Source organism: Alternaria infectoria (assembly GCF_024043175.1).
Source record: "Alternaria infectoria strain BMP 0036 chromosome Unknown scaffold_1, whole genome shotgun sequence".
Taxonomy (NCBI): domain Eukaryota; kingdom Fungi; phylum Ascomycota; class Dothideomycetes; order Pleosporales; family Pleosporaceae; genus Alternaria; species Alternaria infectoria.
Genome location: NW_026250690.1, coordinates 1,130,390 through 1,155,989, shown reverse-complemented (window position 1 = coordinate 1,155,989; position 25,600 = coordinate 1,130,390). Strand labels below are relative to the sequence as shown.

At 51.9% G+C, this 25,600-nt stretch overlaps 10 protein-coding genes across 10 annotated transcripts; 6 read left to right on the top strand and 4 right to left on the bottom strand.

Annotated features, from left to right (window-relative positions):
* Positions 1 to 111: 111 nt before the first annotated feature.
* Positions 112 to 519, bottom strand: J4E92_000433 (uncharacterized protein; the record flags this gene model as incomplete). Its single annotated transcript, XM_051491850.1, has 1 exon — positions 112 to 519. One exon carries the CDS (start codon positions 517 to 519, stop codon positions 112 to 114), a length of 408 nt encoding a protein of 135 aa, XP_051357362.1.
* Positions 520 to 2,627: 2,108 nt separating this feature from the next.
* Positions 2,628 to 2,975, top strand: J4E92_000432 (uncharacterized protein; the record flags this gene model as incomplete). The annotated part of the gene is made up of 2 exons (XM_051491849.1): positions 2,628 to 2,631; positions 2,746 to 2,975. 2 exons carry the CDS (start codon positions 2,628 to 2,630, stop codon positions 2,973 to 2,975), a joined length of 234 nt encoding a protein of 77 aa, XP_051357361.1.
* A 981-nt stretch (positions 2,976 to 3,956) lies between these two features.
* On the top strand, positions 3,957 to 5,344 carry J4E92_000431 (uncharacterized protein; the record flags this gene model as incomplete). The annotated part of the gene is made up of 2 exons (XM_051491848.1): positions 3,957 to 5,259; positions 5,313 to 5,344. The coding sequence occupies 2 exons, from the start codon at positions 3,957 to 3,959 to the stop codon at positions 5,342 to 5,344; spliced, it is 1,335 nt and encodes a 444-aa protein (XP_051357360.1).
* Positions 5,345 to 7,190: 1,846 nt separating this feature from the next.
* J4E92_000430 (uncharacterized protein) lies at positions 7,191 to 7,619 on the top strand (the record flags this gene model as incomplete). The annotated part of the gene is made up of 1 exon (XM_051491847.1): positions 7,191 to 7,619. One exon carries the CDS (start codon positions 7,191 to 7,193, stop codon positions 7,617 to 7,619), a length of 429 nt encoding a protein of 142 aa, XP_051357359.1.
* Positions 7,620 to 8,265: 646 nt separating this feature from the next.
* On the bottom strand, positions 8,266 to 11,231 carry J4E92_000429 (uncharacterized protein; the record flags this gene model as incomplete). Its single annotated transcript, XM_051491846.1, has 2 exons — positions 8,266 to 10,619; positions 10,667 to 11,231. The coding sequence occupies 2 exons, from the start codon at positions 11,229 to 11,231 to the stop codon at positions 8,266 to 8,268; spliced, it is 2,919 nt and encodes a 972-aa protein (XP_051357358.1).
* A 419-nt stretch (positions 11,232 to 11,650) lies between these two features.
* Positions 11,651 to 13,206, top strand: J4E92_000428 (uncharacterized protein; the record flags this gene model as incomplete). The annotated part of the gene is made up of 2 exons (XM_051491845.1): positions 11,651 to 12,024; positions 12,072 to 13,206. The coding sequence occupies 2 exons, from the start codon at positions 11,651 to 11,653 to the stop codon at positions 13,204 to 13,206; spliced, it is 1,509 nt and encodes a 502-aa protein (XP_051357357.1).
* Positions 13,207 to 13,447: 241 nt separating this feature from the next.
* J4E92_000427 (uncharacterized protein) lies at positions 13,448 to 15,216 on the bottom strand (the record flags this gene model as incomplete). Its single annotated transcript, XM_051491844.1, has 5 exons — positions 13,448 to 13,663; positions 13,714 to 13,935; positions 13,984 to 14,259; positions 14,313 to 14,876; positions 14,923 to 15,216. The coding sequence occupies 5 exons, from the start codon at positions 15,214 to 15,216 to the stop codon at positions 13,448 to 13,450; spliced, it is 1,572 nt and encodes a 523-aa protein (XP_051357356.1).
* Positions 15,217 to 16,372: 1,156 nt separating this feature from the next.
* J4E92_000426 (uncharacterized protein) lies at positions 16,373 to 17,800 on the top strand (the record flags this gene model as incomplete). Its single annotated transcript, XM_051491843.1, has 1 exon — positions 16,373 to 17,800. The coding sequence occupies one exon, from the start codon at positions 16,373 to 16,375 to the stop codon at positions 17,798 to 17,800; it is 1,428 nt and encodes a 475-aa protein (XP_051357355.1).
* A 3,260-nt stretch (positions 17,801 to 21,060) lies between these two features.
* Positions 21,061 to 22,640, top strand: J4E92_000425 (uncharacterized protein; the record flags this gene model as incomplete). The annotated part of the gene is made up of 6 exons (XM_051491842.1): positions 21,061 to 21,063; positions 21,117 to 21,253; positions 21,565 to 21,713; positions 21,770 to 21,807; positions 21,860 to 22,014; positions 22,073 to 22,640. 6 exons carry the CDS (start codon positions 21,061 to 21,063, stop codon positions 22,638 to 22,640), a joined length of 1,050 nt encoding a protein of 349 aa, XP_051357354.1.
* Positions 22,641 to 23,143: 503 nt separating this feature from the next.
* On the bottom strand, positions 23,144 to 25,036 carry J4E92_000424 (uncharacterized protein; the record flags this gene model as incomplete). Its single annotated transcript, XM_051491841.1, has 2 exons — positions 23,144 to 24,982; positions 25,028 to 25,036. The coding sequence occupies 2 exons, from the start codon at positions 25,034 to 25,036 to the stop codon at positions 23,144 to 23,146; spliced, it is 1,848 nt and encodes a 615-aa protein (XP_051357353.1).
* Positions 25,037 to 25,600: the final 564 nt, after the last annotated feature.

Genomic DNA, 25,600 nt, shown 5'->3' with positions numbered 1-25,600 from the left:
CTGGATCGCAACATGTATCATATACATTACTACTTGATAGCGCATTGCAGGATCTCGATCCGTTTCCAGTTCATCATTACATCAGGGCTTGGTCCCGTGACAAGTGAACGCTTACTTGCCGTACAGATGCGCAGTTCTACCCTCACCCCACCGCGGGTTCCCGCCACTTTCCTTCTCCCAGCGCTTATCTTCATCTTCCATTTCCCGCATCCGTGCTCCTCCATCTTTTTTCTTGATCCAGGGTTCAGTGTTGCTGTCTTTGCCCTCTGCGCTCGCGATCTTGCGACTGGCTTCTGCCAAAGCTAGGTCTTCGATCTCTCGCATCCGCAGTTCGGCTGTGATGTAGTTCAACGTTCGCTGCATGTCGCGTGCATCGTGGCCGCGGCAGTCTAGGATGTAGAGTTGGTGTGTTATGGAGGCTTGGGCGGAGATGAGAGATGGGGTGGACGAGAGCCGGATGGTGGTGGGTGCCCAGGGGTGGGGATGAGTGAAGGCGTTGAGGGTTAGGGAGGTTGACATTGTGCTTGGTAGGTAGTGTTATGCTGTTATGTTATCGAGATAGTCCTAGGCTGTGGAATTTGACGTATAGAGGTAGATCTAGGACGGGGATGTGGGTGAGGGAGAGTGGGGATTGGGTTGGGTACGTTAGTTGCGAAATTGTGAAGGCTCGCTGACGTGACAGGAACACCTCAACTTCTGTGTTGTTCCACGCACAACGTTACTGTTGACTACTGTGAAGAGGCATCGAACGTTGGAATATCGCGTTCGCAAACACGGTTCCGAGGCGTGGTATATGCACCATTGGCAAAGACAACGCATGGCGTTTCCTAGATCGTATCCGTCGTCAGTGAACTAGGTCTCCTGTCACAGAAGGCTATTTCGCAACAGCTGCGTGTTCACGGCTGTCCAAGACCGTGATACAATCTGTACGCTATCAAGTACATAAAGTTTGTCTCCCAACCCTTCTTTTGACCATACTCACCACCAGCATCAGCAAAACCTCGCCAACGACAGATCGACCCGATAAAGAAATCCACCACAATACTACATAATATCGAGACCATCTACGCGCACCTTTGCTTATCATGCCTTGGGGAATGGCATTCTCATATAGGCATGCCCCTAACTTTTGCGGAATGGATGACTATCCTGAGCATCCTTGGCCCCTGGATTGGATCGAGAGGCAGAGTCTGGACTACCTTCTTCAGACACACAACAACATGTACAGAGAACTGCAGAAGTTCCCGGAAAGAAGCAACGTTCGAGGCACGGCTAGTAGGATCGAAGAGTATCTTAGGACGCACGGCGCGGTGATGCTCGGAGAAGTGGGAGGGGGTGGTAACATCAACGTTCAATTGTCAGCACCAGCACCACCAACACCACCACCAGTCCAGGCGCAGTCGCCTCAGCAAAACATCGTTGTTCATCATCAAGTACAACAACCACCAGTACAGCAACCAGCACAGCAGAATGTCATCTACCATCAACAAGTACAACAGCCACCAGTACAACAACCAGCGCAGCAGAATGTCATCTACCACCAGCAAGTACAGCCGCAGCTGCAGCAGAACGTGGTTTACCAGCAAGTGCAACAGCCTCAGGTGCTCAGCATTCCTGCTCCTGTGGCCACACTGACTATGACATCTACGCCGGTGCAGGGTTTTGTGATTGGAGGGATTGTAACACCACGCATTGGGTATGTGAGGAGCCCTAGGAGCTTTGGAAGGCGGGGGTTCTTCGATTATGACAGTGATAGTGATAGTTTTTAAGGCTAGTTGGTACGGTGGATGATCTTTAGTGAAGGGTGGGGGATGGTGACGACGATGACGATAGTTTATTGAAGATGTTTTGTAACCGATGATCTTGAACAATGCATATTTTACATTCTACGCTTATCCTGTTGGCGCCAGTGCCGCTAATGGTCAATGTTAATTGTGGAATGAGGATGTTGCCGCTCATGTACTCGTTCACAAGTATATCAGCGTTCAGTAGATGGAATGCACGTCGAGGTTGTCGCCAAACTGGATACACTCAGTAAGGTGAGCACAAGTATGTTGTTGATAATTCGATGTCTTCATTCATCATACAGATCATGACACGCCGGCACAGGGAATGTTTTCTTCACTATGATCGCACTCTCTACGTCAACTCTTGATCGTGATCCTGCATAGCGACACGTTCTGAGGATCACGTTCAAACAACATGCTGGCAATCGAGAGTTGTGCAAAAGCGCTGAATTCAATGTCTGTTTAGAATATAAACCTTCTTCTGAGAACACAGACTCTTTCTATCAAACACTACACTTTCTAGTTAGTTACAAAGCGCATCTCTGTCAACTCCAAGCAAAGCCAACTTGTCCTCTTCGCAACGCACGGTAAAACCACTCACAACACCGCTTATACACGCTCGATATGTTCCGATCATCGCGCAGACCTGACCCCTTTTTGCACCTCCATCCTTGGGCGTACCATCACTTGTACCCTCTCTCGGATGATGAGCTCGTCGGTCTTTTCAATGCAATCGCCGACTCAATGTCTGGCAATATCTTTGCAGACCTCTTAAGGCCTGTCTGGGGGGAGACTAATGACAGGATTTTGCGCATCCTTGAACAAAGGGGTAGCAATACCATGGGTATTTTCCCGGGCTCAAGCTTTGGAAGCGTTGGCACATTTCCACGCATGTCGTCATCTCTCTCAATCACACAGACCGCGCCAATGCCAAATGTTACCATCCAAGCGATTCCAGCTCCACAGCAAAACATCAACTTCCAGCCCGGTTTTGTTCCGCAGCAAAACATCACCTTTGTACCCCCTCCAGCTCCCGCTCCTCAACCGCCCCCAGCAGCGTTGCCAGACATTCATTATGTTACAGTATATGGCCCATATGGTAATGTCATCGGAACCCGACTCGAGACGGAGAAAGAGAAGGACGACAGGGAGTATGCGGCGTGGAAGGCGGAGCACGGAGCCAAGTAGGAGGCGTCAGGCTATGTTGGACGGACGTGAAAAGCACCTAGGTAGCTTAAGAGACGGGTAGGAGGAGCATGACGAAGTCGGAACTTGTTGCGCATATGGAGATGTTGAGAAACTGTAGCTTGAAAAATTAAACACGAAATTGATCTTAGATTAGCGTGTTCGCATTTGCCCTTTAAACTGTCAGGCAGCTGTGCAGGCTCAGGCGGCTGTGACACAACACGCCATGGCGCTGTCGAGCGATCAGCACCTGCAAGGGTTGGCATCGCGAGAACTTCGAACAATACAGGGCCCATATGATAGATACATATGGCATCAAAGTGGTGCCCAAACGTGCTGATAGCTATGATCATGGACGACCGTGGTGAAGTGTAAGCGGGCCTTCCAAGGCTGGGACGCTTAGTAATAATGACATCATCGGCTTTTATTCCTCCCGCGTTCTCCTCTAGGGCTGTTGTGCCTAGGTGGAGAAGCTGCAAGTTCCTACAACCACAATGATCCTACCTTGCTCTTTACATCAACATCTGTGAACGTTTCGACCTGGTGTTGCTTCACCATATCTAGTTTGAAGATTGAGCGCAGCTCACGGAGCCTGGCGCGTCACAACCTGGAATGCCCGCGATGTTTGCGGCAAACACGTATGAGGATGATCGTATCCTCACAGGCCGACGCTTGACATGCATAATCATCGACACAACGTGGGTATTGGAAGCCGCCATGGGGATTCCATGATTAGGCATCACACCAAAAGCACGCCCGCAGTACAAAACCGTCCTTTTCTATGCGCATGCCCTCACACTCGTACTTCCTGTATTACTATCTATCATCTTCCTACTCGCATCATTTTGATATCCCGATTTATCTTTTCCATCTTGCGACATGATCACTTTCCACATTACAGGCCGATTTCGCCGTAAAGTGCTGGATCGTCCGCACCCGATGTCAATTTTTAGGTTGGCAACTTACCCTGACGATGAACTGATCATGGCTTTTCATATCATACTAGAAGAGATAGAAATTGCACGAAGCAAAAGCATCCTCGGCATCTCGTTCTTGGCTAACGATCTGATGGAAACCGCTCAGAACATTGTGGAGTTGGTGTTCACAAGTCATGGCGGATGGGCTTTCCTCCAGCTTGGACAACACCAGCAGTCCTTCCTCCAGCAGATGCAGCAGAATTACTCTTTCAACTTGCCTCAACCAAACTTCTTCATCAATCAGCAGATACCACCACCAGCGATGATTGGCCAGGGTCCCACCCAGAATGTTGTAGTGCACTCGCATGGAGCCCCAGCGCCCGCTCAAATCCAAGGGTCCTCCGAACAAGACAAAAACGAGCTCTATCTCGACCGACTCAACAAAGACAACAACCGCAACGAGAAGATGAAGAACAGATACGAGGATGAACTAGCAGTGAAGGAGCGAGCCAGGTTGGAAGCTGAAGCGAAGAAGACGATTGAGGCAGCGGAGGAGAAGGCTCGTAAGTTCAAGGAGGCCGAGGAAAGATTCGAAAGGAACAAGATTGAAAACAATCTGAAAGAGGACACGATACTGCGCATTGACGAAGCGAAGAGCAGACAAGACGAGCTGGACCGTAAGACGCGTGAGATAACGGAGAGGACAGAGCAGGAAAAGGTTGATGCTGCACGAAGGTTTGAGCAAACACGTCAGGAATTAGCCGCGAAAAGGGAGCAGAAGAGACGAGAGGAGGAGAGGCGAGATCAGGAGAGGCGAGATCAGGACAGGCGAGAGGAGGAGAGGCGAGATCAGGAGAGGCGGGATCAGGAGAGGCGGGATCAGGAGAGGCGGGATCAGGAGAGGCGGGATCAGGAGAGGCGTGATCAGGAGAGACAGCGACAGCTCGATGCCTCCAGAAACCGAACAAATGACTTGAATAGTCAATCATACAACCAGCAGCGCATGCTACCGGAACGCGAAAGACCACGGCGGTCCTCCCCGATCCCACAAAATCAGCTCGTTTCTGACGACGATGATGACGACTCCGACAGCGACGAAGAGAAGCGAAAAGATCCGTACGAACTTATCGGTCTGCCCGACAGAGGGCGCACCCCAGTAAAAGACATCGAAACTACCCAACGAGTGCTGAACAAGATTCATCAGAAGACTCTTGATAGTGCGATGTCAGAATCCAAGAGACAACATGCTGAGAAACGTATGGTCGAGATCAAGTGGGCAGCGGCCATTCTCTTGGATGACATGAACAAGAGGGCTTATGATGAGGCTGGTGCTATATTTCCTCATGAGCAGCAGGCTTGGAGGAGGAAGAGTAAGTGGACCTTCCCGAATGAATGAAACAAAGACTAATCAACACAAATGTAGATGGCATTAGTGGTGCTGCCGGTAGGAAGTAAATCTCTGGGTAGGGTTCTACAAGTTTCCCGCCTTGTCTGATATAGCTATAGTCATGTTCCGTTAGTCAATGAAGCATTCCATCTGTGATATCACTTTATAAATACGAAAGCGTATCATCAGTAGTGACAAAAGGCTTGTTTGACCATTTAGACGAAGATGGTTGTTATCGCCAACACCACAACAAATATGATCGTTCTTACGCGAATGACCATGACAGCCAATGAGGCCAGGCTATTCCTATCAGGCGGTAACCGGTGTAAAGATGTTGATAGTGTTCGCGTTGACAGCACTATGGTTTGTGGCCAGCGAAATGGAAGGACTCTTCATCATTCCAAGCTCAGAATCAAGATAGACGATCTATGGTTCAGGAAATATAACTTCCCCTTGCTGCACAGCAGTTCTATCCCCTTTTCCCTTACTCTCGCCTAATTTTCACACATCATAATGTACCATATCGACATGAACAGCCCGCCAACAGCAAGTATGCGGGCAGACCCCGAAAGCCCTGCATTACCTTCCGCGGCACTGGGCGCAAATGTCGGGGCTCCACGGAATGAGTTTCAAGCAGAGCCACTGCAAGATTTTGATCACGAGAGGGTCATCATTGCGTCTTGGGGTCGATACCAAACCCTGGATCAAATGCGCGCCTCGCCTTTCTACGCCTGCATCCGACTACCCATATACTCAGACACCATGTTCGCACCTCCTCTGTTCCCAGAGCCTTCACCAAACTGTGAATCTGCTACGGTAAGGCAAAACGTAGCCAGCTTTGAGAGTCGCGATGTGCATGCTGATCAAGAACAGCCGGAACAGTATGTGACCCTCCACGCTGTCCATCCGGTACCAACGCGATACCTACGAAGCCTCGCGCAAGATCAGTTGGAGTTCTTGTTCGGCTACTGGACTGAGAAGAGGATTCAGCCTGATGGTGAGCTTGCTAGACGAATGTGTGGGACGGTGGAGGCTATTGGACAGATCATGCATGAGGGGGAGGATGAATTCATGTGATTGTATGGATTACGTTGCGCAGGTTTAAGTGTCCTGAATAATTCGGTTTTTTATCGGCGTTGTCATGTACCGTGGATCATTAATTGAAGATTCCCTTGGATGATTTGCTGTGTGTTTCGATCGCCCCATTGCGTGTGTTCTCGTTTGCTCGATGCCGTTCGTGAGACGACCAATTTGTGGGGACCGAATTGGAAGGCCATGCTCTTGACATACGTCTTGCCAATTAAGAAGATTCTTTTTGGAGAAGTTGTTGACATCTATTGACGCTGCTCCCTTCGTATAGCACCTGCGTGCCGAGTAGCGTTAGCAAGGAGCGTGACGTGTATTGATTTGGGTTGGTAGAGTGATCATTGCCAAGCTCTTGTTGTCAAAGCGGGCAAACATGGCGGCCCAGAGTCCGTCGAGGTAGCGTTCGTTGACTTGATGTAGACCAGGAATGAATCATGCAAAGCCAGCAAAGCTGTGGCGGCCAACGAACTCTCGTGAACACTTGCTTCGTATCGTCAGTTACTGCCAACAGCAAAGCGGCAGCGGAATGCACATAAGGTCAGTAGGAAGGCAACATCTTGCTCAACACAACCAGCATACTCAACAACTCTTTGCACCAAGACTCATTACCATACTGCGAAGCGCATCAAAACACTAATATCAATAACGAGTCCACACACCATTACTACAACATCTTACAATATGAGCAACCCAAGCATTACACCCATGCCGACTCCCGGCCCCGAGACTCTCGCGCAGCCCTCGACTGCACGCCCCCTAGTCGAACTTCCTTCCCGCCCTTCCGCGCGTGGTGCATCAAGTGGAGTTGCTTCGGGCACCGCGCCTGGCATGATCGCGCCCACTCGCCCCATGCAACTGCGGCAGTTTACCCCCAAAGACTTTGAGGAGGTCGTCACCTTGTGGAGCGGCTATACTACCCGTGATCTCATCGTCGAGTCTCCCTTCTACACCAAGACAACCATCGTAGTCGATCCTCGCGCGAAGGCTCAGTTCCCCGAGAAGAGGGAGATCACCGAGCGTGTTGTGCACGCCGTACACCCGATTCCTCGTAAGCAGCTTCAGAATCTGGGACCAGTCTGCCTGCACAACCTAGGCGCGGGATTGGAGGAGGAGCGATGGGATGTCAACAGGTCTCCCGAGTTTAACGATCGCGTGCAGGAAACCCTGGCTCGCATTGACGACGCGTTGGAGTTCATTTTCCGTGTTCATTTGCCGGGTACTCGGATTTTCAGCGGAAGACAGCCTTCTGTGTCGTAAGCTTGAGTAATGATCAGGATGGAAGTTGATGGGGGCAATGAAGCGAACGCGATTGATGCTTCTGCACAACAGCTCATTTGGCGGTATCATGTACTCGATAGCAAGTAGCTCTATTGCACCAAGCTACAATCAATGAAATATGGCTCAATGGACCTCTCAAGGCCTAAGTTTCGTGAGGATATGGCCCAGACTGCTGTGATTAATCGTGGTAAATGTCCATCCAGTGCATGCCGCACGCGCCGTTCAACGCCAGCGCTGGAAAATCGAAAGTACTGGGTACTATTGCGAGATCTACTTCTTCAGTAGACGGATCGGGATTTGCGGAGAGGAGTACCAGTAGATGTGTCGTGTCTGACGTGATGGTACAGATAAACCGAGCAGTCGCGTCCACGCGTCACAGCCGCGATCCTTCTGAGCCTCGGTCCGCTGCTAGCGTATGCCATCACAGGGGGCCACTACCTCAATCTTGTGCGCGAGTTGATGCGAAAACTATGAATGTGTATAGATAGGTATCGGTATCTAGACCATCCCACCGTAAACCCGAGACGCCTTATCCTTATTGCCTGTACCAAAACACCCATCGCTGATGCATAGCCCCAAAACCCAGCACCCATCCCATAGGTACCATTCCACCCATATACGCCATTCACAAATTGCCGATAACAACCATGAATCTCAATTTGCCATCCGTCTTCTTGCTTGCAGCTGGGTTGGCACCAGCCAGGGTATCATCTCCGCCATTATTGATCGTGATTTCATCCAGCATCAAAGTGCTGCTCTTCCATCCCCAGCTCTGACTGAAGTTAAAGCGGTCAGGCGCGCTTTCGTAGATGCTGAGCATCCTTCCACCCTTGGAGGGGCTGTAGATCTTGAAATAGGTTTTGATTGTGGGTCGGCCGTCGACATAGGGAGGGAGTGCGGGTATGACGGCTCGCGTTTTGCGTTGGACTCTAGAGGCGAGAGAGGGGTTGATGTAGGCGGCGGCGTCTGACTCGTCGTCGTCATCGGATGGATCTGAGTCATGTTCGGATGGGGAGTAGGGAGCGTTAGCGAAAGAGGGAGAGTCTATGGTATCACCATCTTGAGGTGGTGAAGAGGCCAGGTTTTGGAAGCCCCATTGTGGAATACCGCGAGTGGGTAGACGACTGCGATGGCGGCCAAGACTACCACTAGAAAAGAGTGGGTTGCGCAGTCCTAGAGAGCCGAGAGCAGGGTCGGGATCTCCACCACTGCCAGAGGTATCCTCTTCTGCAGCAGGATCCATGAACGGAACTCGGGTGCTGCGTCGCCGGTCGCGTCGGTCACTACGCATGAGCATCTCGCGCTCTAGCTGGCCGATACGTTCATCAACCGAGCCGTTGTTCTGTTGGCTGAGACCACTGACATGTCCAGTCTCATCTACCTCTCGCTCCTTGGCACGGTGGAGGTAAACGCCCAACTGGATATTTTTGGCAGAGCGAACTTTCTGGATGTAGATGTTCCACAAAGAGCCTGCGTACGATACCGTCCTCGAATAGACGCGCTTCTTCTCTTTGAGGAATCGTGGATTAGGAAACTCAGCCGAGAAGCGGAATGGAGGAAACTCGGTATAAGCGATTGGTTTTGGCTGACCAGCGTTGCCGCCACCAGCAGAGATTGGGCGTTGGGCGAAGTCCATGCGAGTATTTGGGTTCGTCAATGTCGACGGAGTAGAGGCAAAGTCGGTGGCCCATTGCGCATCCTCTGGCTGTATCGTGGCTGATAGGCGTGAAGCATGGCGCTGAAAAGAGTTGGATGTCGTAACAACAGGATCTGCGCCGTTGCCCAAGACAATGTTGCAGTCCGAGCTTGGGATCCAAAACTTCCGTGGCTTGCCATTGCCGTCCCAACTATCCGACTCGATGTCGCCTTCGTCGATAGGATCTGCCATCTCTTTTTGCTTTCCTTTGTTAGTGAGCTCGCTCCCAGTCTTCGTCGCCACGTTCGCTTCTTCGGGGTCTGGAGTTGATTGACATAGACCCAGCTCCTGAGCAGACTCATCGGTGTTGAGCACCCTCTGGCGAAGGGCCAGTTGCTGCCATAGCGCATTGGAGATGACCCTTTCGGGCATCACTGGTAGGCCAAACACGTCGCGAGCGTTCCTGATAAATTCAAGCTGCTCGTATTCCATGTGAATGTAGTGGATACCTTCGTCTAGCAACACGAGTATGCGCTCAATGTCGGGCAGCGTGTAGAGAGCAAGCCAGTCAGCCTGCGCGTCGGACGAGGAATGCGCCGTTGTCAAGGCGTTCTGTCGATAAACACCGTCGAAGCGAACTGCCATGAGACGAAGAGAGTTGGGTGCTTGTGGGATGGGCCTCTGTCCCCGCTGGATAAGGCCAGCCTCGATGGCTGCTTGACGTAGCCGGCGGTCGAGAAGACGCTTGGAAAGTACCCAGCGGTCCCACTCGCTATCCACAAAGAACCCGTCAGACCCTACAAGCTCACGGACTATGTCGCCGGGCATATCGTCCCAGTATTTAAGAGGCATTTCCCAACCGTTCCTACTTAGCATCGCCTTGGCCGACTCAAGTATGCGGTCTCCAGATCGGCCATAGTAGTTGGAGGTGACTAAGCGGATGAGGTAGGCAAGCGTCTCCGGTGCCATCTGCCGCAGTATGGATTCGATCGCAGAGTCGATGAGGTCCTGCATCTCTAGCCAGCAGCCAGTCGCGAAGAGACCAATGGCTTCAGCGTCCAATTCTTTCGAGATGTCGACGCCATAAAGTTTACGTATAGCCAACTCGAATGATGCTTGCGTAATGCTGGAATCGATCTCTTCCGGGTGTAGTTTGACTTCCTTGGACCGGCTTTCGAGCCAAGGCTCAGAGAGGGCGGTCGTGAAGAAGGGTGCGCGGTCGAGGATGAGACGGTGCAGAGGATATCGCTGGCCAAAGGCGATGATAGTAATGTCCGAGTGTCGGCCTTCGAGCAGCCCGCGGGTGTAAAGGTGGTCAGGCAGAGGTATGGCTTCGCCTGAAACTGACAATGTTAGCCTGTACACACGAGAATCTCATAGTAAGACTCACCTCGCAAATACAATGGTCCCGTCGCGTTGTTGTAGGAAGGTGCCCTAGTTCCAGGCATGGCTGCGCTCTCGCTGAACAACCTACTAATGTCGGTGCGAACAGAGTGCTCTGTACGCATCAGGTCCAACGTCGTGCGCCTTTTGCCTTGTTCTTCCAACGGGGTGTTTGGATCATCGGCGCTCTTTTGGGCTTGGTCTATCCGGGTTTGCAGCTGAACTATGGGCGGTCGTTCCTCTTGACCGTGAGCTCTGGACGCACGCGATGTCATGCTGGAGTAGTTGGCCAGTGACGGCATCGAGCGCGAGTAGCTGAGAGACCTCGAGTGGCTCACGTGTGCCCTGGGACTGTCGGGGACGTCGGACGGCGCAGATGGTGGTATGGCGGGTACGTTGGGCGAGAAGAGGCTGACGTATGGGGTACTACTCGAGCCTGCGCCGCCCTCTGTACGCTCTCCCTCGCCCAACGGCCATATTTCGTTGCGCTCTAATCCACCAATCTGCGGCTCGTTCTCATGATCGAGGTTGTTGCTCCCGTGACCTGTGGGTGGTTGATGGGCGGGATCCATGCTATGCTATAAGCTGCTTTGGAAGTACATGGGGCGTGGTGGTCGACGACGGCTGGGTATGCGACCGGGACGGGTGGGGTAACGCAGTGCACGCCGGGTCTAATAACACGGGATGGTCACGTACGCAATGGAGAGACGGTGAAAGTCATATAGGAGAAGGGAAGATAGCGGTCGCAAAATACGGTGGAGGCTGGGCGCATCACGCTGCCAGCACGGCAGACGCCAAATGGCGATCTTCACTAGGAGGGGTCCGGTGATGCAGTTGCGAACCTGCGGAGTGGGTCGTCGCTTCCGCCTGTCAACGGGCGTGGATATGCAGGGTTCATTCTTGGCGCGCCGCCGCGCCGTCGAACCACCGACGATGACATGTACATTTGCTGCTCTTGAAACTTCCTCCTTCCTCCCCAGATGTCGCTGTAATGGCTTCAATATTCCAGGCATTTCCGCAGCTGCGGACTGCTGCTCCACGCCTCTCACGACGCCTCTTCGTATGCAGGCCATGCCTCAATTCGCCGATTCGAGCCGCCGTCTCCGCTTCACGATCTTCATCCCGACCCTCCGTCCTGCAATCGGTGAGGTGGAAATCCACCCAGCCTCTCCGCAGTACCGCGACCATCGAGGGATCGAATGCGGGACGGGCGATACTCGCAGAAGCTGCGACCAAGACTGAGAGCCAGTCGAGCAGCTTCCCCAAGACAACCTCCAAGAGCGTCGCATACTGGCTGCTGGGCAGTGCTGCGAGCGTTTTCGGCATAGTCGTGTTTGGTGGTCTGACTCGTCTCACAGAGTCTGGGTAGGCACCGACGTCACCTCCTCCACCGCACCTGCTAAGTTCAACAGGCTGAGCATCACCGAATGGCGCCCTGTCACCGGCTCCCTCTGGCCTATGAGCCAGGCCGAATGGGACAGCGAGTTCACCAAATACAAGGCATCACCTGAATTCGCCCAACTCAACTCGAGTATGGACATGGCCGACTTCAAGCAAATCTACTTTATGGAATGGGCGCATCGGCTCTGGGGTCGCGTCATTGGCATCACGATGCTCGTACCAACCGCATACTTCATCGCACGTCGCAGGGTAGCACCTTCAATGGCCTGGAAGCTCATCGGCATCTGCGGCATGATCGGCTTCCAGGGTGTTATCGGCTGGTGGATGGTCAAGAGTGGGCTCAAGGACGACCTCTTTGAACCTGGTAGCCACCCCCGTGTCAGCCAGTACCGCTTGACTGCCCATCTCGGCGCTGCATTCACCGTCTACTGCTCAATGGTATACACTGGTCTTTCTATCCTCAAGGAGAACCGCATGCTGGCCGACCCAGTCAAGGCAGCAGAGACTATCAAGACTCTGCAGCACCCTGCACTCCGCATCTTCAGACGCTCTGTCTTCGGTCTTACTCTTCTCGTCTTCACTACTGCCATGTCAGGTGCCCTTGTCGCTGGTCTCGATGCCGGTCTTATCTATAACGAGTTCCCGTGGATGGGTATGGGTCTCACCCCACCCAGGAAAGAACTATTCGACCCCTTCTACAGCCACGTCCCAGACCAATCAGACCTGTGGTGGCGCAACATGCTCGAGAACCCGTCTCTCGTTCAGCTTGACCACCGCATGCTCGCAACAACTACCTTCACTGCCATCATGAGTCTCTTCGCATACACTCGCTTCGGCAAGGGTGTGCGGACTAAGCTTACCAAGGATGCCCACAAGGGCGTCCAAGGCATGGTCCATCTCGTCACTCTCCAGGTCACCCTCGGCATCAGCACGCTGATCTACATGGTCCCTACGTGGTTGGCTTCCGCACATCAAGCTGGAGCTCTTGCTTTGTTGACTGGAGCGGTCGTTCTCTGCAGCAGAATTACCATGCCACGTCGCGCTATCCTTCGCCAGATCATGAAGCCGCAGAGCGCGGGATCCCACACTGCTCCTCACATGAGGTCACGACTCGAGGCCGCCAAGGTTGCCGAGAAGTCATTGTAGTATACATCACCACCTTGTACGATATGTAGGTTCGCACATCATATAGACTATATCACCTTTCCTTGGTTCTACGTTCACTTTCTCATTCGCTTGTCTTTTGTCTCTTGACCGCAATGCATGCGGATGCTTGATATAGACATCAATCCATCGCATTGATCAAAGGTGAGTATGATGACTGATACCAAGTACTCGATGGTGTAGGAGCGCAGTCACATCGTCCCAGCTGGAATGCTAGTGAGGATTAGTGTACCGTGTGCTCTGCCTTCTCCGTCGTATGTCCGGCCTTATTACCGCTGGACACACTACCCGTCTCAACCATAGTCGCAGGATCGGTGCCAACCGCTTGTTCCCATCCCTCCTTCGCCACACGTCGGCTTCGCTTCACGACATCACCTTCGTAGAACAGCCAATCGACTTCTTCCAGCGTCAAATTGGCTGTCTCAGGATAGCAGAAATACTGCAAGCACGTTAGCGAATGGAGGCTCTGGTCTCGTTTCAAATACATACGATTAGCGGTATGAACGCAAAGTTCAGTGCCATGAAGATAAGGTAGCCCTTCCACGCCAAGCTGTCGAGAAGCGTAGGCGTGACCATAACGACGAAGAAGTTCCAGATCCAGTTCGCAGAGATACCGACAGCTGTGCCTTTCGCTCGTACATGTAGCGGTAGGATCTCGGGTACATAGACCCAAGGAATGCAGTTCATTGTCATACCGAACGCCAGCATGTACTAAGATTTGTTAGCTTCTCATTCCTAATGCGACGCGTCTCTGCTTACCGTGAAAAAGAAAGCGACACTGGCGGACGCAGTGGCTTGCGACACGTCGCCTCCTTCAGACCGGAAGCTCAAGAGGATGGCTATCATCATCATGGAGAATCCGAGCCCGAGAGACCCCCACATCATGGGTTTCCGCCGGCCGGTGCGGTCCAGTGTGAAAGTTGGGAACAGAGAGCCGATGGGGAACATTAGGTTGATGACGCCTCCCATGAGCAGGGCGAGGTTTCTGTCGAGGCCGACGTTATCTTCTAGGACGGAGGTGATGTAGTAGACAACCTATAGCGGAAGTCAGCGCACCGATCTCGTGCAGTTTGTTTATGTATACTTACCAAATTTATACCGCCCATCTGGTTCATGAATTGCGCGCCGTAGGCAAGTAACACACGACGTCCAGTCTGCACACGATCTTTCTTGAGTAGTTGCGACCACTTATACTCTCCATGCTCTCGCTCAACTTGTAGAGCCTCAAGCACCTCTCTGTTCTCCTTCTCAATCTTTGGATCATCAGGCGTACCGTCGTATACGTCACAAAGAATCTGAAGCGCCTCTTCATGTCGGCCATGCGCATACAGATATCTGGGTGACTCAGGAAGGCCGAAAACCAGCACGATGACAATAATCGCAAAGATGACCTGGCAAGCAATCGGTAAGCGCCATGCGATCGATCCTTCCGTAAACGACATCCCGTAGTCGAACCAGTACGCCAGTTCGATTCCCACGCCGACAAAGAGCGGTTCCGACGCGACGAGCCGACCGCGCTTGTTCGCCTCGCAGAGTTCAGATTGGTACATAGGCACAGTCGATGTCTCGATCCCAGTGCCAATTCCCGTCAGAAACCTTGCGACCATCATATGCGGCACCGAGTACGCACTCGCTTGGAGCGCGCCGCCGACCTGTAATCATCAGCCCTACTCCCCCGACCACCATCGTTATACTTACAATGATCCATACCATAGCAATCCACATAGCCAGCCTCCGTCCCGTCTTCTCGCAGAACATAAAGCTGAGAATGCATCCGGTGAAGCAACCGAGATTGTATATCGACACGATGATACCTTCGAGACCGGGTGAAGGGTGGTCGAAAGTGTTTAGGAAGTTCTCGTTGCCGACGATGCCGCTGAAAACGCCTTGGTCGTAGCCGAAGAGGACGAAGGCCAGTTGGCAGGCGATGGTTATAGCGGCGCGGAGTTTGAAGCCGCGACCGTACCAGTTGAAATGGGGTGTGTGAAACATCGTGGGCGGGGTCTTATTATCTCACCCTGCGAAAGAATGCGATGTGCACGATGGAAGCGATAAGACACGCAAAGGAGGACTGCAGTACCGTGTGGGTTTACCCCATGTTTCTATACCTACATCTTCATACCTCACCGCTCGCTACCCGGATCATATCACCCGAACACACGCAGCATGCTAGATCTGACCCCGACGTCACAGAAGATGGTCAATCGGCAAAATCGCCGTTGTCACAAGCTGCCTGCGCACATAACCGACGGAGTAATTGCGGGGCAAGGATTATTCAAAAGGCTCTGGCGAATGATCAAGATGCAATGGTGCCGTTGAAAGCCTTGCCGAGCTATTGGTGGCGTCGCTTGGTCGCGTAGAAATGCGTGTCTGGGGTAGGATGGGGTGATCTGCGGGTGCGGAGGTGGAGAAGGGGGGATGACGTCGCGAGGAAGGCACGTTTTGGGGAAGCCGGTGATGATGCAGCGCGGCTGGCATAAGCATGAAGATTGGCGTACAGCAAGAGCTTATTCGATCAAGCGCGAGATTTCTATACATTTGTCGCGATCAATACTGTAGAGCCTATAGTTGTGAATGCTGAAGTGCTGCGAAATCCAGGTGGCTGGTGTGCTTATCTCCGCGCCATCTCCGGAGCGATCTTGCCAAATCTCAGCTGTCACTCCATCCTCTCTTCCATCTCCATTCATCAATCTACTATCGCCGGTTACAATGTTTCCTGCGAGAACGACGATATGTCTATTGACATTTACTAACACGACTGGAGCATACGAACGGCATCCCTACATGGTTAACACCAACTTAGACTGCGGATCGTAACAATGGGTTCACCTGTGTGGCGAACGCTGTTGAGATATGTCGTTAGACACGGGCCAAACGTGATGTTCGCCAACTCGGTCTTTACCATTCTATGCTACCTGGTCAAACAACCTCAACAAGCGCATGTAGATTTATATCGATACAAGGAAATTGCTCGATGGACAAACAATGGTGGAACTTCATAAAGTGAAACCTCCTCTTCCGCATTTCACGCTTCTGCCTACGGAGGAGAAAGGTCCTCTGGTGCCTTCCTCTAACTTTGCACCCGCATTTTATCAACCGGCTTCCAACTAGATACACAGCCTAGTTTCAGATCAGAAGTACACCAACGATGGCGCCTCCAATAGGTACAACGACTAAGCTGCCCACTTCTAACCAAGGCCATCTCCAGTCCTTGATGGCCAAGGTCCGTAAAGAACTTCGACAACCAACCCAGATAGAGATCTCATATGCAAACAATCTTACCCAGGCTATCGAGAAGGAAGCTTGGAAAGAGTCTCGGGAAGTTCGCGACAGCATTTTGGGCCTCGCTCAAGAAGCTCGGAGGATGTTTGGCCTTCGACCGTTCGACATGTCATTAAACGTGGAGAATGAAGCCGATGGTAAGGAAATGGTTCTGCGAAACGGCGGGAAGCGATCAGCTTCCACGGCACCAACACCTAATGCATCAAAACGGCAACAGCGCGAGCCTATTCGACCACCACCACCATCTTCCGGGAAGATAGATCAGAAATCTGAGGCTTTAGATCAGTCCGGTCGTGTCCGTCACATTAAAGAGGAAAACACCGTCACTAACTCCCAGAATGGTCCACACGGTCATGGCCATTCTCAGTCGATCGAGGCTCCATTCGCCACTAGTTTCCTCACCAACAGTGCGCCAATCTACAACCAAAACATAAACAGCGGGTCTGGGCAGCAGAACATCAATGTGTATGGCGTATTCGAACCTCCGCCACCATCAGCTACCGGCGCCGCGCCAACCGAGTACGAGATGCCTACTGAGCCAGAGCATCGCCTAAACCAAAACGCTGGACAGCAAAAGTTCTCGGTCAGTGATACTGTTACCAACAAGACGGCCGGCGACGGTAAGTCAAGTGGTCACGGTCAGACGTTGAAGGGGCCACATGGCAACACGCACATGCGCATGACTGCGCCAGTCTACAACCAAAATATCAACACCGGAAGTGGACAGCAGAACATCGACGTCATTGGAAAGATGGACTTTGAGAAAAAGGAGCGGAAAGACCGATCGCGTCAAGATCATGTAGTTGCAGTTGGGCAACCTGCAAACCCGCAGCCACAGTGGCGCGAAGATCAGGGACCAGGTAATCCACACTACGGTCGCGGTCCATCTTACCGGCCGACTTCGCCTCAAGGCCTTGCAGTTGCGACCGGGCAGAACGCAATTCCACTACCACAGCGACGCGACAACGAAGCACCTCATAGTCCATTTTATCAACCAAGTTCGCCTCACTATCGACCAACTTCACCTCAGTATGGATCAACTTCGCCTGAGTATCGACCAACCTCGCCGCAGTACTCGTATGGACCGAACTCGCTTCACCGTCGATCTCGTTCACCTCGCCGCCGCGTCGCCCCACATAGTGACAGTGGCGCTATGGATGAGTACCGGGATCGTTCGTACGGGAGGCGTGATGGTCTTCCATATGAGGATGCTCCGTATGATTCAGAAGATGATTGGTCGAGACCAGGTGGTGTGGATCGTTCTGGTCCAAGAACTCCGCGTCGCGAACGCTGAGGAGTGTGTTGGGTCGCGGAGCAAGTATAAAGTTGTGGAGCTGGATTATATAGTTTTATGTCTTCTTGATGTTCACGGCTGATACTCAAACATCACTACATCTTCACTACATCTTCGCTAATCTTTTAAAACACTAGAATGAATCACGATAAAGATTGAGCGCATGCAGTCATTCGTCAAACCACTCTATTTTGAAATGAATGTAGTGATGAGGGTTCAACATTGTCCTGTAGCTCCCAGCCTGGCTCCGCTCTCACACTCCTTTCCGCACGCACAAATCCCTAATCCCTTCGCTGATTTCCTTCCTGATACCTTCTTTGGTCTGCCGCTTCATTCGCTCCTTGGTTCGCTCCTTCATTTCCTCCTTGATTCACTCTCTCAATTTGTGCGTTATTTGCTGCAAGTTCTCCAGCGAGTCTTGCTAACTCATAGTGCCCTTCCCGTGGATCCAAGCCCTCGTTTTCTTGCCTGATTACTCCATTATTCCCATCATCACCCTCGGCGTGTTCAGGCTCATCGTTTGGTGCTGCGACCGCTGTAGTTGTGTTCCAATTGCTATGTCGATTTGGATCGTCGTGTTCGAAGTCACCATCTGCGATTGTGTTTACCGAGCGTGATGAGTCAAGCCTTGGGACTTCGCTTTGATGGGGAGTGCCAGTCGCGTCGACTCTGCCTTGTGGTACGTTTGAGGAGGAAGGCATAGTGGATGAGTTGATTTGATGAATCGTATTGCTGGTTTTGGAGGGCTTGAATAATGGGGTTTTTGAGTTCGCAGGATGATTTCGGCGCCCCTACTAGGTCTGTATAGGTAGATTAGAGGCTGTTTGTTAGAGAAGAAAGGTAGGTCTGTTGGCATAGCTTTTATAGTGCTTATGACTCCATGGCAGACATCGCGACGGCCATAGTCATCTAAAAGAGTCACTGGGACTCATGACTGAGTGAGGATTGTCTGACAGCAGACATGTCGTCTTCGTGGTTGAGTCGTTGCGCATGCTGGAAGGCCTGCACGTCAGTATCGACTCTTTGTGCGACAAACTCTAGTCTTTTCGGGAATAGGTTTCTTTAAGCATGAAGAACATAATAAGATCTGGACATGATGGCGCAAGATCGCTTTCACTGCGAAGTCACGATCGTTTAGGCGCGCCATTTGGAGGACCATGACTGTCGGTGTCACTGACCGTGCGAATACGTGTGCGCGCTCCCACCGACTGTGCGTAATACGATTTCACGTTGGAATGTCTTTTTATGATGTACTGCATATTAGACGGAGCTGTATTCACGACACTTACAGATACGGAGCAACAAACCTTCTCACTCCGATCTCAAACCCGTCGACATGATGCATTGTACATTGGCCCGACAGCCTTGGGATGCAAAAAGTGTGGACCGAGACAGACCTCGGGAAGTTGTGATGCCGTTAAAGATACAATATAGGTATGAACAACGCGAAAAAAACATGTCACGATGTTTCGCGACGCCATAATTTGACATTAGGCTTTGCCCTAGTTCCCTTCCTGATCTCCTCCTGGATGTCGTCTTGGATCTGCCTCCTGGTTCGCTTCCCGAATTTCTCCCTCATTTCCTTCACCACCCTCGCGGACGACGTGTCTAGGCGAATCATCTGGTCCTGCGACTGGCACCGCTCTTTCTTCATTGCTGGGTTGGTCTTCATCGTCAAATTCGACGCTCTCAGTGCTCGTGGTTTCGATAGTCGACATTGAGTCGCCTTCCTCGCTAGGGTGGTCAGTATGATCAGAGTTATCGGATTTAGGGCGAACAAGTTCGGGAACTTTGTGTTTGGAAGGTACTTGAGAGGGGCCACGTTTGGCGCCCCCTTGGTCATTAGAAGACATTTTAGTATAGCCCTATTGCTGGAACTGATGAGTTGGTCTAGCTTGTGGGCTGAAGCTTTGTATTACGCATCTCACTGTAGCAAACTTCATGATCACGGGAACTCAAGAGGGTGACCAGGGCTCGTGATGATATGATGAGTGTATTGGAGAAAAGATTGCATTTGCGATTTTGGTCGTTCCATGGGAGCAGAGATTGGGAAGCCTATACTGGCTTTAATGATGACTTGGTGTTGGCCTGTATATACTGAAAGGTATCAGAAATTCTGTGTGTTGTGTAGCGAACGCGCTTGGGCTGCTACCTTGCGGCCGTGTGCTCGTCAGCTGAAGAGCAGGGGGACCTCAGGTAAAGCCTTCATGTAGACAAGCATCATGGATTGTCGTGAAACCAGGTGATTGGCTTGGGTTGTATCCCGACTGAACTTTCTCCGCGATTGAATCTGGTCTTATGAGAGATATACAACGACCGCTCACCTAGCACTGGGTGTATGCGGTAGTCTGCCTTCTTGTAGAGGGTGACTGCCTACGCCTCAGGCCGAAGATGAGCAAACGCGGTTAAAACGCGGTTAAAATGGGTCAAAGCCAGAGAGTCGCTCACCGAATGTTACTCCGGTATGCATGAACAGCTTTACAGCTTCTCCCGTCCTTCAGGTAGGAGGCTGGCGAATGGGGGTAATGGTTCCCTGTGTCGCGCATACCGCGGCCATTCTGTTCAACCGCATATGCATCGTGCCAAATCCAGACCCAGCTACCAATCAGTCGGGACAGAAACATGTGAGGGATATCATGGGGGTTGCTCGCTCGCATTAAGCAGCCCACACCCCGCGGAGAACGTAACATAAATGCAAAGCACAACCACCGTGATGGAGAAGTGACTCCATCCGCTCAAGTCTCTGGGCTCAACGGGAACGGTAAGCATGGATCATGACTGGGAAATTAGCAGATCAAAGGACCATAGTGATGTTCTTGGTAGAACACCCGGTCTCGACAGGAGGCCAAGGCCCTATTCCACCCTAACAACGGGCCGATGCTCGGTCGACGATCATCAAGCGCGAAGAATCTTCCATGCCAATACGCCGGCTCCGAGGCCAGGCCTTGGCCCCACGCGGGTGCTATCAGATGGATTAAAACTGGGCGATTGGTACCACGACTAATCAATCTGATAATCGTCGCTTTATCTGATCCACCAACGTACACAACCGAAGATGGGTGCCTTAGGATGTGAGGAATTTGTGGTTCCAGAACTGTATGGCTGCTTGGATGCTAATGCAAGTGCGCAGGGCTCAGGGCCAGCGACTCTGGCGATGCGAAGAAAGTTTTGGAGAGGAAGCTCGTTGTGAAGCTTGGTACGAGCATCTTTATCCTCATGGCGCAACCATGCTAACTTTCATGTGACCAGACATCTTCATCATGGTCAGTACTGTCGCAAAACTCGACTACTCATGATGTCTGACTGTCTTGACTAGGTGTTCTGCTGTGCAGCCTACTTCTTCAACTACCTGGATCGCCAGGCTTTCGCTAATGCCTATGTTGCTGGTCTCCGCGAAGACATCGGCCTCAAAGGCAATGAGTATAGCATCTTGCTGTCGATTTTCACTGCGGGGTCCGTTCAGTGTGCCGGTGTGTCATGGCACTCTAGCTGACAGCTTCGCAGTCTCGTTGTCGGCCAGATACCCCATGGTCTCATTATCCAGAAAGTTCGCCCTAGCATATGGCTTCCGTTCACTCTTATCCTCTGGTCTCTTTTGACCATGTGTTCAGCTGGGTGCAAGACGTATTCACAGCTTTGTGCAGTCCGCTTCTTCCAGGGTTTGATCGAGGCCAGTTTATACAGTGGTAGCGTGTATGTGATGGGTTCATGGTAGTAAGTCGATCGAATTCCTTTTCATGGGAAGATTCTCACGATGCCCGCAGCAAGCCTTCCGAGATAGCCAAACGGGCTGCCATCTTTACTGCTGTCGGGCAGGTCGGGAGTATGTGCGCTGGTCTCATGATGACGGCAATGCACCAGACGATGGAAGGCAAAGGCGGCTTGAAAGGCTGGCAATGGGTGTTCATCATTGGTACGTGAGCGATTTCGAGGGCCATCGCGCGCGCGTTGCTAACACATGTGGTTCAGACGGCCTCATGGGAATTCCAGTTGGTCTCTTCGGATTCGTAAGTTGTGTCGATGCTTGCACCCGAGCCTGAGGACTGATAGTAACCCTAGTTCACATTCCCGGATCTTCCAGAGTCGACCAGAGTCTCCTACATCACTCAGGCGGAAAGACAGCTCGCAATGACTCGTCTACCACCTAAGACAGCAGACACCCACAACATCGAGTTCAAGAGCCTTGCGAAGCGTGTTCTCCTAACGCCTACTATGTGAGTAGATACCTGTCGTGTTAGTCAAAACCAGGAAGTCATACTGACTTCTCCGCAGCTACATCCTCACGACTTTCTCAGTCGTCTGCGCCATGCTCGAAGCCTTCGCCTTCCAGGGCATGTTCCTCCTCTGGCTCAAGCACAACAAGTCTCGCTACTCCCAAACCGCTATCAACACGTACCCTCTCGGAATTCAAGCTGTTGCGATCGTCTCCCAAATTCTTGGCGGAGCCTTCATCGACCACACAGGTCATCGTCTGCCTATGATTATCTTTAGTGGAGCGATGCAGCTCATCACCGCATCGCTTCTGCTCGTGCGAAACCTTCCAGATGCGGGGATCTTCACAGCGCATTACCTCAGTGGCACAAGTTTCATCGTAAATCCAATCATGTACGGCTGGGCCACAACCATCTGTCAGCGAACGGGCGACGATGCGGTGAGGGGTGTGACCGTGTATACAATGGCTATGGGTGGTTTGATCCTGTATACGTGGTGGGGTATTGTTATGTACCCAGCGACGGATGTACCGTACTGGAAGAAAGGAAGCATCACCATGATCGTGGTGGTCTTTGCCTTTATTGGATGGGCGTTCGTGGTCAGATGGGTGAGTATCATTGGTGAATAAGGATTTTGGCGTGTGCTAACGATTCGTGTAGCTTGATAGGAAGACGGCGATGGCTGCTAACCGTGAGCCCGCTGAGTCTGGAGAGCATGAGGTGCCGGAAGTGGTTGATGAGAAGACGAAGTCTGGGTAGTGGGCTTTTTCATGGCCCCTCAGAAAGCACTGCCTTCTCGGTTCGCGCACGTCCATGGTGTCGACACCGCTTCACGAAAGGATACGAGGGCATTAATGGCTGCAGGTCGCATTCGCTGATGCGCGATGTTTTGCGGTAGGGTCGGTTGGTGCTGTGGGAGAAACGCATCACGAAGGGATTCAGGGTCTCGCATGTCATCATTACGTCATCGTCATCTCCGCGTTCCGTGGCGGAAAGAATGAACTCAATGCTCCTAATTCTACACTACTCATCACCCTGTTCGCTTCGTTACTGCTATCTTTAACCATTTTCTTCGACGCATCTACGTATGGAAGTCTCCCGATCGCCGCCGGCATGACCAGTGAATATCTACTCACATCCGTTCACCAACCTTCCTTGCCCAGTCAAGATGCAGCTGTTGTAAAGCAGTATTCGACGTGTCTTGACGCAGATCTCGGCTTCGAAGTACATATCTGTCGATTCTTCGACGTCGGTGACCTGTGGCCATTGGAACATCCTCAGAGCGCAGTGATCTACTCGCCTCATCCGTAGCAACCGTAATGGGCTGAGCCGGTTCTTCTCCAGGTTTTTGGCGATCCTCGTCACCCGGTTTCATATACACATCTTCAAGCCATTCGTCGATCCAGCGCCGCTTACGGGAGGATATCCTCTTTCCAAACCTTCGTGGCTCGATTGCCTCTGTCTGACCCGGAAGGCGCAGCTCTGGTTTGGACGGCCTCCTTCGAACCTCACGATCATGCCGATTTGCATCAGAGAGAGCGCACTCCGCCTGCGCATGGCCTCTGTCAGCTTCCTGCATCTTCGCAGAAATCTTACGGCATTTTTCCAGCCATATTGGACCAAATTCTTCTTCTAACTGATACGACCTTACACTCGCGTTGTCACGTTTCCCTCTCTGGTGAAACATGTAAGTCTGCAATTCCCGATCGTACTGCTCACGGACATCATTAAACTCCCGCTCAACGCGTATTGCCTCTTCCGCCGTTTGGTAGAGCACATCCTGTAATGCCAGCAGGTGGTCGTTGCGAGGATAGTCCTTCCATGCGTTATTCCAGGTACTCTCTGCCTCTTCTTCTTCCAGAGGTCCAAATACCTCACTACCTTTGTCTTCGAATGGCGCGGGTTTCCACTCCCCGGGTATTTCGTCGTTCCAATTGTTCTCAGGCCAATCCATGTTGGGATCGTCTGCCGGTTCTCTTGCATCCACTACTCGGACCCTCGGATTCTGGTCGTTGTCATCGACGCTGGGAAAAACGCCTATTCGTACAAGGAGATCGTCGAGCAAATCCCAAAGCGTTTTCTCTACGGCCATTGTGCTCACATTCACTGCCTGATGTCGAGCGTAGATATCATCCTGCTGTACCTGAAGCTGTTCTTCCTCTGACTCCAGGGCTCGAATACGATAGATCACTTCCGAGTGACGCTTCATCGCCCATTCGAAGGTATCATGATCATACTCACCGTAGTTGCCCGATGTTATCCTATCGACGTCCTTCTGTTCCTCTTCGCACTTTGCCTTGTCTTCGATCATCTTATCATACTTTCGCTGAACTTCATCAAGCTCGCGATTTCGCAATGCATACGACGAATCGGCGTTACGACGGGCCAAGCCCGCCTGTATCATGGCGAAGAATATCTCATACGTCGGCATGATACCTGCGCGACTATTCTCTGGGTTGCCAACCAATAGCAAACCACTCTCAGTGTGGAAATTATTCTTGTGTATGACATCTGGCCACCACCAGACCGGGTCAAATGATATGGGGTCTCCAGGAGGTCTAAGAGCCGGATGTTGTCGTTGAGTGGGAGATGAGTGAGCCACTCCGTGTAAATGATGGCCGTTCTGCGTTTCGGACTGACTATGGGAGAAAGCGTTGGGTATGTTTTCCACTGGCCTCCTCTTTCTCTCAGTGGGGGCTACATACTGAGGATGGACCTGTGGTACCAGACTGAGGAACCTTTCGCCTCCCTGAGCTCGGTAGCCATTACCGGCGGTTCTTTTACTGAACATTGGATGAATCTGAGGACATAACCAAAGCCAGCTCGATGAGTTCTTCGCCTTTTCCGACCACTTTGTTAGTTGGTAATCGAATGCAGCGTCCTCAGTAAGACGAAGGAATTTGGAAGGCCGCCTTTCGGAATGGAAAATGCTCTCCTTGTCGGCATCCCTGACGTAGTCTTTGTAGCCTCTCTTCCCACCAGGTGTCAAAGTTTTCGCCGGAGACCCCGGGCCCACGGAAGTCATGACTGGTCGCGTCAGAATGTTTGATAATCGTCTGTTGAGACACAAGAGCAAGAATTTCGCGGCCCGGCAACAACGTCAATCCCTCTGGAAGAGAAGCTTACCATTTCGACAACTATGACAAATCGGACGACAAAGACGTGCTTGTCATTTGTACGAACCCACCTTTGTCTCTCCCCGTCTTTGTTACTCGACCATCTTACATAAGCGGAGTCGGCACACAACACAGTACATCGGTAGCTGTGAGCGCTGTGAATGATAGGTGCGTGCGCTCCGAGAGACTTTCTCAAGTTGGGCGCAGACCCGAGTGAAATGGTCTGGCGACCGCAATTCACACTGGGAGGAGGCACTCTGCCCCCTCTCCCTATATCAATGGCGACTACTCGGGTTACCAAGGCTTTCATCAACACCTCTCGAGCCGCAACCTTCTCAACCTAACCACATCAGCCAACTGGCCATGTCAGAAGGGAACCGCTCAAGAGATGACGGTCGTGGGGCTGGCGGCAGGCGGCCCCATGGCCGTGATGGACGAGCTGATAGATGGAGACCAGGAAGTCCATATCGCGA